The sequence below is a fragment of the Sardina pilchardus genome, chromosome 7, assembly GCF_963854185.1.
Source record: "Sardina pilchardus chromosome 7, fSarPil1.1, whole genome shotgun sequence".
NCBI classification, from domain to species: Eukaryota; Metazoa; Chordata; class Actinopteri; order Clupeiformes; family Clupeidae; genus Sardina; species Sardina pilchardus.
Window position 1 is genome coordinate 10,876,471 of NC_085000.1, and position 16,482 is coordinate 10,892,952.

The following is a 16,482-nucleotide window of genomic DNA, read 5'->3' on the forward strand; positions in this document are numbered from 1 at the left end:
TTTTTGACTACATGTTTTGTGGAAATAGCTTGATTATTATACGCAAAAACCAATCAGTTTCAATAAATTTGGGAAGTGCTGCTGATAAAGTACTCAACATGGTGGTGTTGCTTTGTTTGTTCTTCCTGTTTATATAAGTGCACTAAGTGGCCTTAGTAGATATTATGTAGATGTAAACTGGCTCTACAACATATTACATTACATTACATTACATTACATTTGGTTGACGCTTTTTAACCAAAGCCACTTACAACATGGTAAAAACATTTAGAGCTTTTAAGAGCAACTCTAACGACAAAAAAAAAAAATATATATATATATATTTACTTATATAAGTGCAGCAATGAGTGTAGTAAGTGCATCAATGAGTGCAATTGTCTAGTGCTATGAGAGGAGATGTTCTCTGAAGTTCTCATTAGAATATGCTTGTTCTAATGGAGCTCTTCTTGTAATAATATTTTTAAAAAATTGGATTTAATCTATAGATATAATAAATAATGACTGATTTGATTATCTTTACCAATACTGTTGTTTTGGACGAACCTATAAATATCACCAGCTAAATGATACAGTTCTGCCCCTCATAGGATGTACTGTAACTGCACTTGGTAGCATGTTACCTACATTCCACTAGAGGGCATATTAGCACATTTACAGTAAAACAGACAATTAGCACTGCTGATGAAAGCTTAGCTGGAATTCGAAGCAGTCAAATAAGACCTGTCCAAGGAGGCTGTGTGATCCACATTTATTGTCATCATCTCTCGTCACATTGTAGGCATCAGAACATTACATAACTGCAATCGCAAACACACGCTCAAACGTCCATCGCTCCACCCTCCCACCTTGTCCTTGCACACTACAGTGAACGCTCTCATTTCACAAACAAGGTTCCCCTCAGGCAACACAGTACAGAAGTGGACATGCAAAATAATAAGAAAAAAAAAACATCTCGGGAAAACAAAATCAGTTAAAGCAGATGTGATTAAAAAAAAAAAAAAAGCCAGGAACTATCAAAACAGGACAAAAAAAACCTTTCCAGAATGAGAGCAGGTTAAGGTTTTTTGATCACAGAGTTGATCAAAGAGTCACTGGAAGCGTTCAAAACATTTTTGCTCTGTTGAGCTACCAGCAAAAAGAAAGAAAGAAAGAAAGTAAGAAAAGAGAGAGAAAGAAATACACATACACATTTCTACACATTTCTTGGGTCTTTAGCTTAATGCACTGGGTAAGGTCATGGATAGTGACACAGTGGAAGGGAGCAGAGACACACACACAGTATAACCCAAAACATGGGCAGGAGACACACACACACACACACACACACACACACACACACACACACACACACACACACACACACACACACACACCTAAACCAAGACATTGACAGAAGACACAACATAAAAGGGGACAATGGCATTGTTGCAGATCGGAATGTGTAGTACACAACAATTTCTCTCGCCTAAAAACAATCAAATGAAAACCTCAAAAAAGAGAACAAGCAAAATAAATCTTAAAAAGCCTGACAACAGGGCAGGCTCCATTTATGCCATCACACACATACACACACACACACACACACACACACACACACACACACACACACACACACACACACACACACACACACACACACACACACACACACACACACACACACACACAAAACAAAACTTTAATTTGAACTGAAATCAATATTTGGAGCAGAGGAGAAAAGGAGAGAAAGACAAAGTGAAAGAAAAAAAGTCTTGAGTTAATTCTGGAGTACATTGGAAGTGTGTCACTTCACTGAGAGAAATGAAACAACACTGCTGTTGGTTAAAACTGCTGATAGTTTAACAGTAGAGAGGAAAGTCAAAAAAAGGATAAGGTGATCACCATAGGTGAGGCAAGAATTATACAAAAGAAACAAAACAGAGGACAGGCATATCTTTTTGTAGATTTTACATTCAATGTTTGTGTTGTTTTTTTTTTCTTTAATCTCCCCATTGCCATGTAACCCACAATATACAACAAATATTTACATGTTTCTTCAACTATAGCTTTTCAATCATTAAAAAATTCAACAATTGTATCTCATCAAAACAAAAATGTTTCCATATCATAATATTACAAAATTATGACAAAAATGAAACTGAAACAGCTCTCAATGGTTTCCTTTGTATAGTGTCCAGGAAAGCCCTGACATTGATGCACGGTATCCATAGAGATGTGTCACTGCCTGACAACTCATTCTGACAGGAGTCTCTCTCTGTCAGACAAGAACCAGTGAACTTAAAAATATGACCTGTTCCCATTTTTTTTGTCATACTGAAGTATGTTTGATTTCTTTTAGTGCAATTCAAAACATAAGACTGGATAATAAGCTCTGCTTCTCAAAAGATGGTTGAGGGTATGGACACACATTGACCAAATAGACACAGCAGTGAGCTTCTTAGATTGGCCAGTGGTGGGCCAGTAAGAATCTGACTGGCTTTAGTTTGGGGATGTAGGATAGAATTCTGGTCTGTCACTGATTTATGCACGCTATTCCCAGCCCACTCTAATAACATCTGTTCCTACCTTTCTTACAATGAAAATGTGCATTGAGAGAGAATTATTATTAGATTGACATCTGTCTTCTCTCACGCCTCAAGTTTTTAGATTATTATCATGAATAGCCCAGACTTTCGAAATCTGTGACCTCAATGATTTTTTTTGTGGGAAAAAATGGGATTGAAACAAATTCAGTCCCTATCTGCCACAAAGATGATTAGCTAGGACACTGCATATAAAAAACTTCTGACCTCCTCCTCACACAATAATTCAGAGCTAAAAATACCAAACAAGGACACAACATAAAATCTTTAAGATAGCAATATACACCAACTTTAATTAGGTGTTGTACATTTTTTTCATAAAACATCAATAGGACCAGTTGGCACGAAAGTAGGAGCCATTTCAAGACAACAATTCAACTTTGAATTAAAGATCTCAGGCTCCAGAATGTTTCACCATGGGCTGATCTCAGGCTCTAGAATGTTTCACCAATGGCTGATCTCAGGCTCTAGAATGTTTCACCAATGGCTGGTCCTTCCAGAAGATTTTCTCTCTGCACTAGCAAAATTAAAGAAAACTGCTAAGCTAAGTATGACTGCTTTTATGGCAAGCTAAGGCAAAGGTGACCAGGGCAGTATCTCCCAAAGGCACAGTATCTAAGTAATAGATAGAGTGTGTGTGTGTGTGTGTGTGTGTGTGTGTGTGTGTGTGTGTGTGTGTGTGTGTGTGTGTGTGTGTGTGTGTGTGTGTGTGTGTGTGTGTGTGTGTGTGTGTGTGTGTGTGTGTCTGTGTCTGTGTGCGTGTGTGTGTGTGTCTGTGTCTGTGTCTGTGTGTCTGTGTGTTTCTGTGTCTGTGTGCCTGTGTATGTCTGTGTTCAAAAAATCCTAATCTCTCTTTCTATATCATGATCCACAACTTTACTACTGAGCAGGACAGTGACACAACCTCAGGATACCGGCAGCCTGGACACCAACCAAACGGCCACTACAGGTTTTACACTCAGACTGCTTATCTATGCTGAATAGAGCACACAAAGGAGTCACGACTGCTCAATGGCGTAAAGTACCACCCACACACACAGCTTATAGTTTAGCAGGGGTTGAGGGAAATCCCAGGCCCTTGCCCTCCTTTCTGGCACACCATGGCAGTTGTGACCATAAACTCAACTCTCAACTTCAAAAACAAACAAAAAATGCTCTGATTATTAAAAAAAAAAAATACACGTCTTTGTGCAGTACAAGTTAGTGCAATTCGATTTCATGTGTTATATGTATGTATCTTTTTTTTCTTTTTCCCTCTTGATGTTCTTCTCATTGGCACTTGAAGTGAACATTTAATTTTTTTTTCTGTACGACCTTGAAAAGAGCCTCACTCTGTCCAGTACAGACACTAAGCTCTCTGAGCAGTGGGTCAGCACCGACCCAGACAAGGAAGAGAACCGCACCAATGGCCACCAGCTGACCAGTACAGACACTGGGCTTTGAAAAACAAAAATAATTCAATGCTGCTGGACCTAGACAGCGATGCTATATATCTGAAGGATAACTGTTGGCATTATTCCAGTGTATTCTGTGCATGCTCACACCTTGCTTGGGACATTTTTCCCATGCAGTTTTTGACAATTTAGGGGGCCCTGAACATGTATACCAATACACCAATGACTGTTTCATAGTGTACACAAAAGCTTTGCAGACACAGTAGCCCTTTGAGGACTGAGACAATTACACAATTTGTGCAAGGTATGCAGTCATATTAGGGAACCGTATTTATTTAGCATGCCTTTACAGTTTTACCATTATTGTAGTCCACACACGCTTTCATTTTAAAATAGCTATGCACTTTTAAAGACCCACTCCGTCCACAGTCTACTTGTGAACCTTTGTAACATGTCCATTAAGGGTTTGTTGTGTGTAACTGGACATAGTAAACACCATATAGTTGAGTCGTCCTGGTTCAGATGGGCAGTGCACTAGTGGATATTTCAGAATAAGGACTCCTGACCTGACCTGACCTGCGAGATGGAAGTGTCCAAATCATTCCTGGAAAAACAGTTTTCCTGAGGACACATCTGCACATGTAGCTTTCCGAGATAAGCGAGCTCTTGTGCCAGAGTTAACTACCTTCCCACAGCACAGCATTGGTAGCTATTTCAGCACATTGTCACAACCAATTTGGCAACCAGGCAGAGTTGCATGCATCGGGGGGCGGAACTCTTAGCTCTCCACATCAGAGATGAGGCAGAGAGAGCCGTTTCAAGGCCATAAAGGGATTTTTGCCATGAAAAAGCAGTTATGAATATGTCTGTTTTAGGAACCAAAACGATATTACCGTGGTTAATTAAAGGCTGGAGTGCATCTTTAAAAGAGGTGCTTCGGGCTTATGAGTTTGGCAAATCACTAATACAGAAGTTATAAATGGCCTTTGAATGCAAACTTGTTTTATTTTGATACTATAGTAAAATGAAAGCTCTTGGATGTCTGGGCTGGATTTAGGCTAGTTAGTTCTCTTCCTGTAGGTTGTATAGTTGCCCATGATACAGCTCATAAGAGGTGTGTGTCTATACCAGCGAGGAGTTCCATAGCACTGTACAGGCTGGAGAGCGAGTGAGATGACCCTTGCTATTGAGTATGTGAGTCTGTGAACAGTCTTGTGTGAGTCACCATACAGGGGCACATTTCCCAAAACATAGCAACTTAGTTGGTTAGCAATGGGAAATTGCATTGCAACCAATAAAGTTGCTAACTTAGCAAGCAACTACGGTTTTGGGGAACTTGGCCCTGGGCGGTCATTCAAATCTGCACTCACTCAGAGGGAAAGCATAGCGGACAAGAGAGACCGAGAGGGAGGAGAGGGAGGAGAGAGAGGAACTGGTAGAGGCCAACATACAGCAGAAACTACATTCAAAGAGGTGTCTACAATCAAGACAGTATTTAAGGGAACAGTGATCTGTCGTTCCAAATAAAATGAACTCTTGGTTTATCTTCTAATGCTTTTGTTGAAATGAACAAAATAAAGTGTGAGTGTGAATGGTTCAAAACAGAGGAAGCGTTTTACGGGAAGCAAATAATCCCTTCACAGGATAGGGTGATTAATGAACAGTTTAATTCTCATGAAAATGCGTTTGGCAACTATGTGACTATATCAAATAGGAGGTTCCAAAAAACATGTGTCTGCTCACTTCATTTTATGCTCCCAGTGTTTCACTGTGTGCTCATCTAGAGTTCAGTTTGAATTCTTCGCCTTCACCTTAATCTCGAGCCCCTGTGCTTTGATAGGGATGTACTGTAGTTTGTCTATCCAAAAGGGGACATTGGAAACTCTAGTCTGCAGTTCTTCTAATAGCTTTCTTAAGAAGACAACACCCAAATAGCCAGAGAGCATCTGTCTGGAATCTACACCTGCTCTGGCGTGCATCCTATAAGGGAGATGTTTGCTAATCATGGTTCTATCTGCAATGAGATGCTGAAGCATAATTGACTGTAGTAATACTGTAGATTGATAGATTTGTTTTTGTTTTTTTCTTAATACAAAACTACACCAACTACACCTAAAAATATCAGAAACGGGAGAGAGAAAAAATCCAAAAAAAAGCAGAGAAAAAGAGGAATCAAAGTGAGCAGACATTGGTCTATGCTAAAAGTGTCTTTATATAATCATCTCAAAAAGGACATTATCCTGCATGTGAAACTCCTGGGCCTGCTGCAAAATCCATTGTAGTTACAGCTAAAGAGGACATCTCAAGACTGTCCGACTCACGGAGCTCTACCTATCTGTCTAAAACAAGGTGCATATTGGTAAAGAGGTACATAGACAAACAAGAAAAATACATCCTTATATATATGAACTCTATATATATTTGTGTGTGTGTGTGTGTGTGTGTGTGCATCTATTTCAACATGTAAGATTACATTTCGTGCTTCTGATTGTAATGAGCATGTTTATTTCCTGGTTATGTTTAAGCAATCTGATAATGACGACCATATCTTATTTGCTTCCCGGCAAACTGCAATGGATTTTAAGAAAGCCTCCTGCTGACACTATGTGTGTGTGTGTGCGCGCGCGCACGTGTGTGTGTGTGTGTGTGTGTGTGTGTGTGTGTGCACTAGACAAAGATCACCGGTTTGGCTTTGGTTCTCCTGGGAGTCCATGATAAAAAATGGTGACAGTTAGTGCAGCTGATCAGGAGGAATCCTCCGGAAGATGCCGATTCTGGGCCAGATTTGGATCGGGTCAGCATTAGACCAGGACCATAACTGTGCCAGACTCAGCCCAATCAGGGACTCTTGTCATCTTTGCAAAGATCAAATGAAGGTTGCAGAGATCAATGCATGAATAGTCCAATAACAAAAACATAGCTTACTTGTTTTTTTTCTGACCAGTAAAGACTGCCATGTTTATAGAATGCTACACAAAAGAATGATAAAAAAGTCAATTGGAAATCTTCAACCTCTGTCTTCAAAGGAAAACAGACCAAAACAAATGTCATAGAAAAAAAACAATAAACAAGTATCTTAAACTTCTGAATCAGGGTTTGTGTGTTACATATTTCATCCTTTGCTGTTTCTTTTCAATTCCTTTTCGAAAGGTGAAATAAAAACAAATTCAGCTTAAGTCCACCAACAACACTATCAATAATGCAAAATACGCCAGTTCTTTGTTTTGTCAAAAAACTCTTTTTAAAAAAAGAAAACATTTTTGAGCATTTCTTTTTGTGTATGTTTTCATTATGAAGTAGATAAAATTCATTTTTTCAGTGTTCCGCTGGTTGAGGGTGTTTGGAGCGCAGGAGCTCCCTCTCATGGTGTGGAGGAAAAAAAAAAAAAAAAGTAGTCAGTCCCAGAGTTGGGGCCCTCACCTCAGCAGTGTGTCCAGCCCCTGCTGAAGGGGAAAGGCTGCAGAGAGGGGGAAACCAGAACCGGACCCAGGGACTGGGACTGGGCTGGACCGGATTGGACTGCAGAGGCATCGGTCAGGCTCAGGCTCCAGCTCTCGCATCGGGGGTGGCGTCTCTTCCCGGGGCTCAGTCGATGAAGCGCTGGCAGGCTTTCTTCCAGCGGCAGGCTGTGCACCACAGGTCTCTCTTCTCCATGCCGTACACCTTGCGGCACTTCTTGGCCTCGCCGCGGGGCTTCCTGGGGTGGGTTGTCAAGAACCATGAGTGAGCAGGAGGATACCTGATTGGACCACGGGACGACAACTGGCTGAAAACATACACACGGAAACTAGAATCTCGCTCTCCTTCGCATTCTCTCTCCCTCTCTCTCCCTTTCTCTCTCTCTCTCTCTCTCTCTCTCTCTCTCTCTCTCTCTCCCTCACTCTCTCTTTCTCTCACTCTCTCTCTCCACACACACACAAGCAGTCGCACACACACACACACACACACACACACAAGCACAGACACATTTCCTATACCTGGTGCCAGAGGCCGGTTTGGGGGCGGGGGTGGTGGTGGTGTGGGCCTTGTTGTTGTTGAGGGTGGTGTGAGCGGCGGTCAGCTGCCTCTTCTCTCCGATGCTGACAGTGCGGATGTGACTCATCGGGCCCTGCAGGGGAGAGGGGGAGGAGAGGGAGAGAGAGAGGTCAAAGGTCAGAGGGTAAAGGTGACTCGGCCATGCATGGCGGCCAAACCGCTAACGGGGTGGAAAGGAGTTCAAACTCTGTTCATACTTCCTGACACATTTTTGGCAGCTACGCCTCAGACTCTGAGAGCAGAAGAGACTTTCCGCTCTGCACGCCCGCTTGACTGTTCAGCTACGCTACGCTGAGCGAGCTTACAGAGTGCTGGTGAACCTGGGGCTTCTGTACCGCTGAACAGCAGAGGAGGAGACACGCACACGCACACACACACACACACACACACACACACACACACGCACACAGCGTTCTGCAGCTGACAGGTTCACCCAAAAGCTGCCGAGCAGAAGTAGCGAGGAGGAAACAGGAAGTCATGCAAAACAAATAGCAACAATGAGAGAAGCACAAGCACAAAGCAGGGGACCCTAAAACCCACAGCAATGGCTGTGTTCCATAGCAGATGAACTTTAGTACTGCAGAACTTTACAACTTTAGCAGTAAGTAAGTAAGTAAGTAAGTAAGTAGTTGTAGTAGTATGTGAACAGTTAGTGCAAGTTGGTATCTTAATATGGCTGCCGTATAATACAGAAATAACACTGTTAATCAGAAATTATACTGAAGCCTAATGGCATGGTTATAGGAAATAGAGAGAGAGAGAGAAAGAGAGAGAGAGAGAGAGAGAGAGAGAGAGAGAGAGAAAGAGAGAGTTATATGTGATAAGAACAGGAAAAGTTTATGACAGAGAAAATCTACGGTGGGGGGGGTGCGGTTGAGAAGAATGGAGTGCAGTATGGAGCGGAGCAATATGCAGTATGCAAAGGGTGAGTATGGGGGACATAGAATAGGAGTATGCAGAGTATTTATTTAGCATTGAGTAGATGCATATACAGTATGGAATAGATGAGTATGCAGTATGGATTAGAGGGTGAGGTTGTTAAGATGAGTTCTGGTCATGGTGAAGGTGATGGTGATTGGCCAGGCTGCTCACCGGTAAGCCTTTAAAAATGACAGTGGGAGATTGCCAGGACACACTGATCCCATTCTCGCTCTCAATCGTCTTGGAAGACATGGGAATGTTGACAGGGGTAGTGGCCTGGAAAAACACAGGTGTGCGTAGGTGAGACAGTCAGGCAGAGGAGTGCTGGGCTGGCAGCAGAGATCAGAGCCTGGTTTCAGAATTCTGTCCTGGAATTTTGCCTTGGAATTCTGCCTTGGAATTCTGCCTTGGAATTACTGCACTGTCTCTGCCTAAAAGAATGTTGCTCTATCTTCTCCAACTGCCCAAAGTTACACAATGAGAGGGAAGCAGCCTCCACACACACACACACACACTGCTCTCTCACTCTCCATACACACACATACACACAAATATGTATATAACCACTCTCATCTCCCCCACACACATAATCACTCTCACCCACCGCATACACACACACACATGCCCCTCTCCCCCTCACACACACACACACACACACACACACACAAATACATACACACGCACATTTTGTACCCTCACATGCATTCACCCACACAAGTCCAGTGCAGCGACTGGACTTGCAGATCGACACAGATTGTACAGGGGTTTCCATAGAAACAGATTCCAGGCGCATATAAAATGAACCCCGCACACACACACACACACACACACACACACACACACACACACACACACACACACACACACACACACACACACTCACACACACTCACTCACACACTTGTATATCTGATGACTCAGAGGGGGGAGGCTAATCAACATGCTAGTCTCCCTGTGCATGTGGGCACACACTGCTGGCCTATGACATGAAGACAGCTATAGAATAAGACCACCTACACAGTCAGCTGTCAGAGAACAACTCCAGCTCCATGGTGACTCATCAGCAGTTGGACAAGGAGCCAGAGCAACACAAACGCACAGAGACATAGAGGTGGCACCACACATCTCATACACTCACTCATGGCCACATGGCCCCACTGGGAGGCACTGGAGTTAGAGTGGAAGAAACCACTGCAAAAAAAACAAAAAAACTCTACTGCCCCGGGGCACATTGCCCAAAACATTAGTTGCTAACCTGTTAGCAACGTAGTTGGTTAGCAATGGGAAATTGCATTGCAACCAACAAAATTGCAAACTTAGTAAGCAAATACTGTTTTGGGAAACACGGTCCTGGAGGGTCAGCTGTGGTACCTGATAGGCGTGGTCAGTGCGGATGTGGCAGAGTGCGGAGGGAGCCGATTGGCTGAGGGGTGTGTGGAAGGCCTGGTGGTGCTGGGCAGAGTCGCAGCGCGGCAGTAGCGGGGGGTCGGAGGTCAGTGGCGGGGGGAAGATGGGGGGAGGGCCGGCCGTGGTGGGGGACGTGGGCGTCAGGCTGGACAGCCCCTCCGACAGGGTGTCCATGTTCACCTCGATCTCTGTGTAGTAGAAGTCCTCCTCGCCGTCACTGTAGTCTGAGTCACTGTTCCGCCTGAGAGAGAGACAGAGAGAGAGAGAGAGAGAGAGAGAGGAAGAAGAACGATTTTAATTGTGTAACTATTTCCAACAATTGCTAACAATTCCCAGTTGCGCAAACTTATTGTTAGCGTGTGTTCAATATTACTAACATCGAGGCAGAAAGAGTGAAAAATGCTTTTATAATGGTCTGTAAGCAACCCTGAGCATCAGAACAAATGAGGAATGGCAGTGGCCTAAATGCCTCCAGAGAGTCCTGTAACGCCAGTCTATTAGTGCAAACTGGACACACCGTCCCTGGACACAGTGTCCTGACGTCTTTGTGGATTGGAGGCTTTCTCATTTCCAGTCCATCTCACATCTGACCACCAGAGGGCGCCGTGAGGTACCCAGCTGGGCCCTGGCTCTCTCCAGTCTCTCTCTGTGTGTATGTGTGTGTGCTATGCTCAGAGTGTCCCTGTCTCTGCCTATGTGCCTGTGCCTGTGCCAGCGTCACTAGTCCAAATGTTTGGTAGCACTTTATTTGGACAGTCTGCCCACGGAGACATTACTGCTGGTTTGTTGAAATTCACAGCCAATGGGTCTTTCTAACTGTTCATTAAACATCATTTTAATCCACCTCAGCCTCTAACCCTAACCCTAACCCTTACCCATGGCTTGTAGTGAACAGAGTTATAATCTGTGTATCTGTAAATAGTCTGCAGGAGACCCTCCACATACAGTAAAATAAGATGCAGTGTTTTCTTGCACTCATCTCTGTGCCCCTTCAGGGAGAGGGAGGGGAGCTTAGAGAGCGCTGCCCGGTCCTGCCTGCTGGAGTGGCTCCACAGCGCGCCTCACCACCGCCTCAGGAGAGGACCACAGCATTACGTCACATCTGCAGGCCCATGCCAATCACTCTGCACATCCCAGGTGCCAGGCCAAGGATACATCTAATCTATGTAATATGTCAGTCTTCTGAGGTCTACATAAGGGTTTTAAGAACCCTTGCTTGTTGCTGGGCCAAACAGATAACACAACTAGCAGAAACTTGTCCTTTTTGACTGCTGAAGAAGCAGTGCAACGGCATTTGTTTTTTTGCTGAGATGTGCAGAATCTGGGTTCTCAGGCTATAATTGGCACTGCTCTACCCCACAGCATATCACACCTAATCATGTTGTGTCTGAAATTGGGAGGGAGTAAGAGTTTCAAGGGTTGTTTTTAATTATCACTAATTATTGCTGTGTATATTTATACAGTATATATTAACGGCGTGTTTGAAGCTGATCCCTGCAGCTCCCTGAAGGGGCTTGCCTCCTCAGCATGCCTGCTCCCATTTGCGTTGGCTTGATCAGTTCTGCAAGACTTCACTAACGAGCCACACCCTCATCAATGAGAACACAGAACACTACAGAAGCCAGAGCCAAGCCTCAGTCTGGAGTCTGGACAGGGCACTCATCTGTGGCCAAGACAACAGAACCCGGTCGGATCAGAACAAATGAGGCAAGAGATCCGATGAGAGAACTGCGCGCAAGAACTGGCGGGTCACTATAGAACGTCACAACATCCATGACCACACAAGCAAACACAACAACAGCACCACAGTAACAGAAATGAGAAACAGCAATCCAATGGACGGGAGAGAGCAGCTGACGAGCAGGTCATCAAAGCACAGACTAGGACACATTAGAACATTACAGGACACAGCACTCTGGTGGACACAGCACAACAGGTGAACGCAGCCAACATAACACAGACAACAGTGACAAACAGCATTCCAGTTCCAGTTTTTGCCCGTTGCTTGAACACTATAGACCCATGCTTAGACTAAAGTACCACAACTTGAAGCTTTTGTACCATAACTCAAACACATGTACCCATACCTTACAGTATTTGCCTATTGCTTACACACTAAAATCACATGCTCCAAAAGCTTCAAAGCTCCAAAACAATCCAAAGCTTCAAAACTTAAACTTCTTGTTGCATACTTGTAAACACTGTGAAACCATAGCTTAAACACAGTATCAACTTTGCACTTTGTTTGAAATTCTGCAACACACTTATTGCTAAACACTACACACATTTTCTTACATTAGACACTTTGTTCAAAAACAAAATCTCCTGCTATCATTGGGAAAACACTTTTTTCAAAATGCACAACTCATCTAATTGTAGGCACTTACATACAGCCTTGAAAACACTTGCACAGAAAAAAATAACACTAATCGGTAAGCCGTTTTGAGAACTTTTCAATTAATTTCATATATCAAAATTGTATACCTGCCCCCTTACAGCCCCTTTCTAAATGCAGTTGAGGAATTCTTTCACACCCGCATGCCTCTTCTGCAGGCAATGGAAGAGGCATGTGGATACATTGGGGATCAATCCCCCCCCCCCCATTGTATGTGTGTATGATATTGCTCCCACCACATACACACACTTTGACTTGTGATTCTATTTTTCTTTATTTCTGTAAAAACTCTTGTTTGATTACTGCAGAAATTCTACTTTTGAGTTTATCTGAAGACAAGGTCTGAGAAAATTACGAAATGAAATACAAAAAAATAGACACACAAAGCCAGCAGTGTTGTCTATAAACTGCATCAGTGTGTTACTGGTGATATGAAAGGGTAATTCAACTGGTGCTTGTGTGCATAGTTTTGTTGCAAGAATTTCGTTTTTAGAAAGGAGTATTACGTTTTGATTGCAGTGTTTCATTTTGCCATCGATGTGAGTTGTTTATCCCCAAGTGCTATGTGTTATATAGTTATATAGTTATAATTGGCACAATGAGAGGAGTTTTGCGAAATTGAAAAACAGTGCGGTGTTTTATATAAAGTAGACTAGTGTGGGCCTCCTGATCTGAAAGTGTATGCATATGATGCAAGTGTGTTTCATTTTGTCACCAGAGTTACATTTTGACAAAGGATTGTTAGGTTTTGATAGCAGAGTTTAGGTACTGATAGTAGAGTTTAAATTTGACATAGATATGAAAGGTATATTTCCTCGTGTTGTGTTATGTTTACTTGTGAGTTTTGCCACAGTGAGCGAAGTTTTGCAAAAAGCAACGGGCAAAAACTGCAATACAACAGGACTGATTGGAAAGCAGTGGCAAGATGGAAAAATACAGGACAAGACAGGGCCGTATAGAACACAGTGTAGACATGGACAGAAGCCAATCGGAAAAACAAAGATAGACGCAATGGGACAAGAGGTGGTCTCAAATAGTCATATAAAATAACTGAAACGGACAGACAATCAGTTGACCAGAGTGAGTCCTGATTGGACAGGCCAGGCAGATGACCTACCCCAGGTGGACAGTGCGAATGTGCCTTTGGATCCCTGAGGACGTGCTGAGGACCTTTTCACAGTTCTTCCACAAACACTTGAACATCACCTTCATGGAATTCTGCAAAACACAGACACACACATACACAAACACACACACAGAGGTGAGGGGAAACAGTGACAAGAGTCTGTCACCACAGCTTACAGACACAAGTGATACAACAACAGAAAGGAGAGAGTGAATTAGTGAGTGCTTGAGTGAGAGTGAAATATGTGCATGTGTGAGTGAAAATGAGAAAAGACAGAAACTGAGATTGCTGGGGTCCATTCCCCTCCAGTGGCAGTGCAAGGTAACAGCACAGGGCCAATCCATGAAATAGCTGCTATCCCCCAGGTGTGTGGGGGTGTGAGCATGGGCAGGCAGGGCCACACTAACAGCACTCGTGTGGACTGTGCTCTTCTCTTCTCTTCTCTTCTCACCAGCTCTCCTTTTTCTCTTAATGTCACTCAATTGCTTCCTTACCTCCCAATCTCTCTCCCTGCATGCTTCTCTCTCTCTCTCTCTCCCTCTCTCTTCTCCATATCTCTTTTTGCCTCTCTCCTCCAGTGTGTGTATATGTTGTCAGCAGCTGCCCGCACCTCTGTCATACCCTGCTGCAGCCACACACACCACACACAGACATACTGTACACACACACACACACATACTGTACTGAACCCCATTCAAACACAATGGCAGATAAGATCTCATTATGATGGGGAGAGCTTCAAATATGTCACCATGGTGCAAAACTACCCCCTCAACACCTCCACCAGCTGCCTGCTGATTCTCTGCTTTTCTTCTCTTCTTCTTTTCTTCTCCACTCGCTTTGCTTCTTGTCTTTCTGTCTCATTTCTTTTTCCATTCTCTTTCTCTCTTTTTTGATTACAGCACCGGCTTCACACAAGCCCAGACCAGCAGTGTGTGTGTGTGTGTGTGTGTGTGTGTGTGTGTGTGTGGGTGGGTGTGTGTTGGCATTGTCTTTCATCAGCGTGACAAAAGAAGGGCGGGAGAAAATCATGAGAGATGAAAAATAGGCTGATCACAGCTGGTGAAATTAACCCTCTCACTCCTCCTCATACTCCTCTCTCTCTCTTTCTCTCTCTCCACATTCCTCATAGCTATCTTTGCTAATCATTACTTGTCCCAAGATAATTATCCAATGACATGGTCCGAATGTTGGACGGCAGACGTCCACAAGCTCCTTCAGATCTCCATGGCTAGTATCTCTGCCAGATTTGCTCCAGGCTTCCTGTGGTGTGTCTTCCCCCTGCACACCTAAACCAAACCCAGCCATAGGCCTCGCTACAGCTGCTGGAGACTTCGGCTGTGGCTGGGACTGTGGCTTTATGGGTAACCTTAACGGGACTACAGTATGTGTAGGATTCCAGTTGTCTTGGATGCACCATGACATCTGCTACGATAACATTCTTCCACTGGTTTGCACATGTGCATACAGCACCTCCTGAGTCACAGAGCAGTATTCTGAGCAAGCCAGTGCTATCCGAAGCTAGCTAGCTGGCTCACACACTAACTTTCTACTTTGGGTTTCTAAAATGTTTAAACTAAAACTCCTATGAATGATTTCAACTAAAAGTCATACATAAAGTCCTTTCAATAAAGTCTAAGACCGCAGTAGAGGCAATGAGAAGGATTATTCAGTAGCATCCACACCAACCTCCACACCAGCATATTGTATCCAGCCGCTTCACAGCCCGCCCTCTACTGGTCAGTCTTCCATTTCTAGAGGGGGTCAGATTTAACCCTGATACCTCCTGATTGTGGCTAGTTGGAGGATTATTCCTCTCTGGGCGCCTCATTAGATGGCTTTTGGCAGCTCCACATGAGGAGCTACTCAGTATCTAGTCTGTGCTGTCACAGACCTGTTCTGGATCTGTGACCTACTGTAGAGCTACAGTACAGAGAGCAGGTAGCCTGGACCATACCATGCCAAACAACAGAGAGGAGATTTAGATTCAAAGCAACATTATGCTTCATGTCAAACCTGGAAAACCCTAAGAACGTATAATCCATCACAAACTAAATCTCTATTACATCTGTTCTGAATCACAATAAATCTCTCTATGCATTTACTTTCACAATTTAATTTTGTCTTCTGGGTTTAATGACTAAAGTGACCCAAAGTACTTATAAATTTCATTTGAATTTGATTCATTTGAAATTCAAATAAATTTGAACTTGTACTTTGAAACAGTAAAAGTTTCTGGCAAACTTATGTAAATATGGAGCAGGTCCACGTTTGGACAGGTTCTCCTGCTGAACCCAGGAGAGGCCTGGGGAGTGAGACAGACGTTACCCCACACCAGTGCTCCAACGCTGGGCACAGCTTCTGTCGTCACCCACCCCTCTCCCTCCACAAGGTGAAAAGAGAGAGAGAGAGAGAGAGAGAGAGAGAGAGAAAGAGAGAGAGAGAAAGTTAGGGGACCTTGATATTGAAACCACATTTACATCTTGGACCAATTCCACAGCCTCTCTCCCCCAACTCACCCGACTAAAGAAAAGCAGAGGAGGAGAACGAAGAGGAAAAAAGAGGAGTGGGACAAGAACAGAAAGAAAGAGAGAGAGAGAGAGAGAGAGAGAGAGAGAGAGA

General features: G+C 43.6%; 1 protein-coding gene across 5 annotated transcripts in view; it reads right to left on the reverse strand.

Moving 5' to 3' along the window:
- Positions 1–733: 733 nt before the first annotated feature.
- slc2a4rg (SLC2A4 regulator) overlaps positions 734–16,482 on the reverse strand; it is a 59,676-nt gene continuing 43,927 nt past the window's right edge. For 2 of the 5 annotated variants that reach the window (XM_062540715.1, XM_062540719.1), the window contains exons 5-9: positions 13,852–13,952; positions 10,304–10,580; positions 9,104–9,208; positions 7,954–8,084; positions 734–7,742 (exon numbers count right to left, since the gene is read on the reverse strand). In XM_062540715.1, the coding sequence (XP_062396699.1) occupies positions 7,562–7,742; positions 7,954–8,084; positions 9,104–9,208; positions 10,304–10,580; positions 13,852–13,952 (795 nt within the window). In that variant the 3' untranslated portion in view covers positions 734–7,561. The remainder of the gene's footprint in view (positions 7,743–7,953; positions 8,085–9,103; positions 9,209–10,303; positions 10,581–13,851; positions 13,953–16,482) is intronic. The other 3 variants (XM_062540716.1, XM_062540717.1, XM_062540718.1) reach the window with 3 other exon arrangements.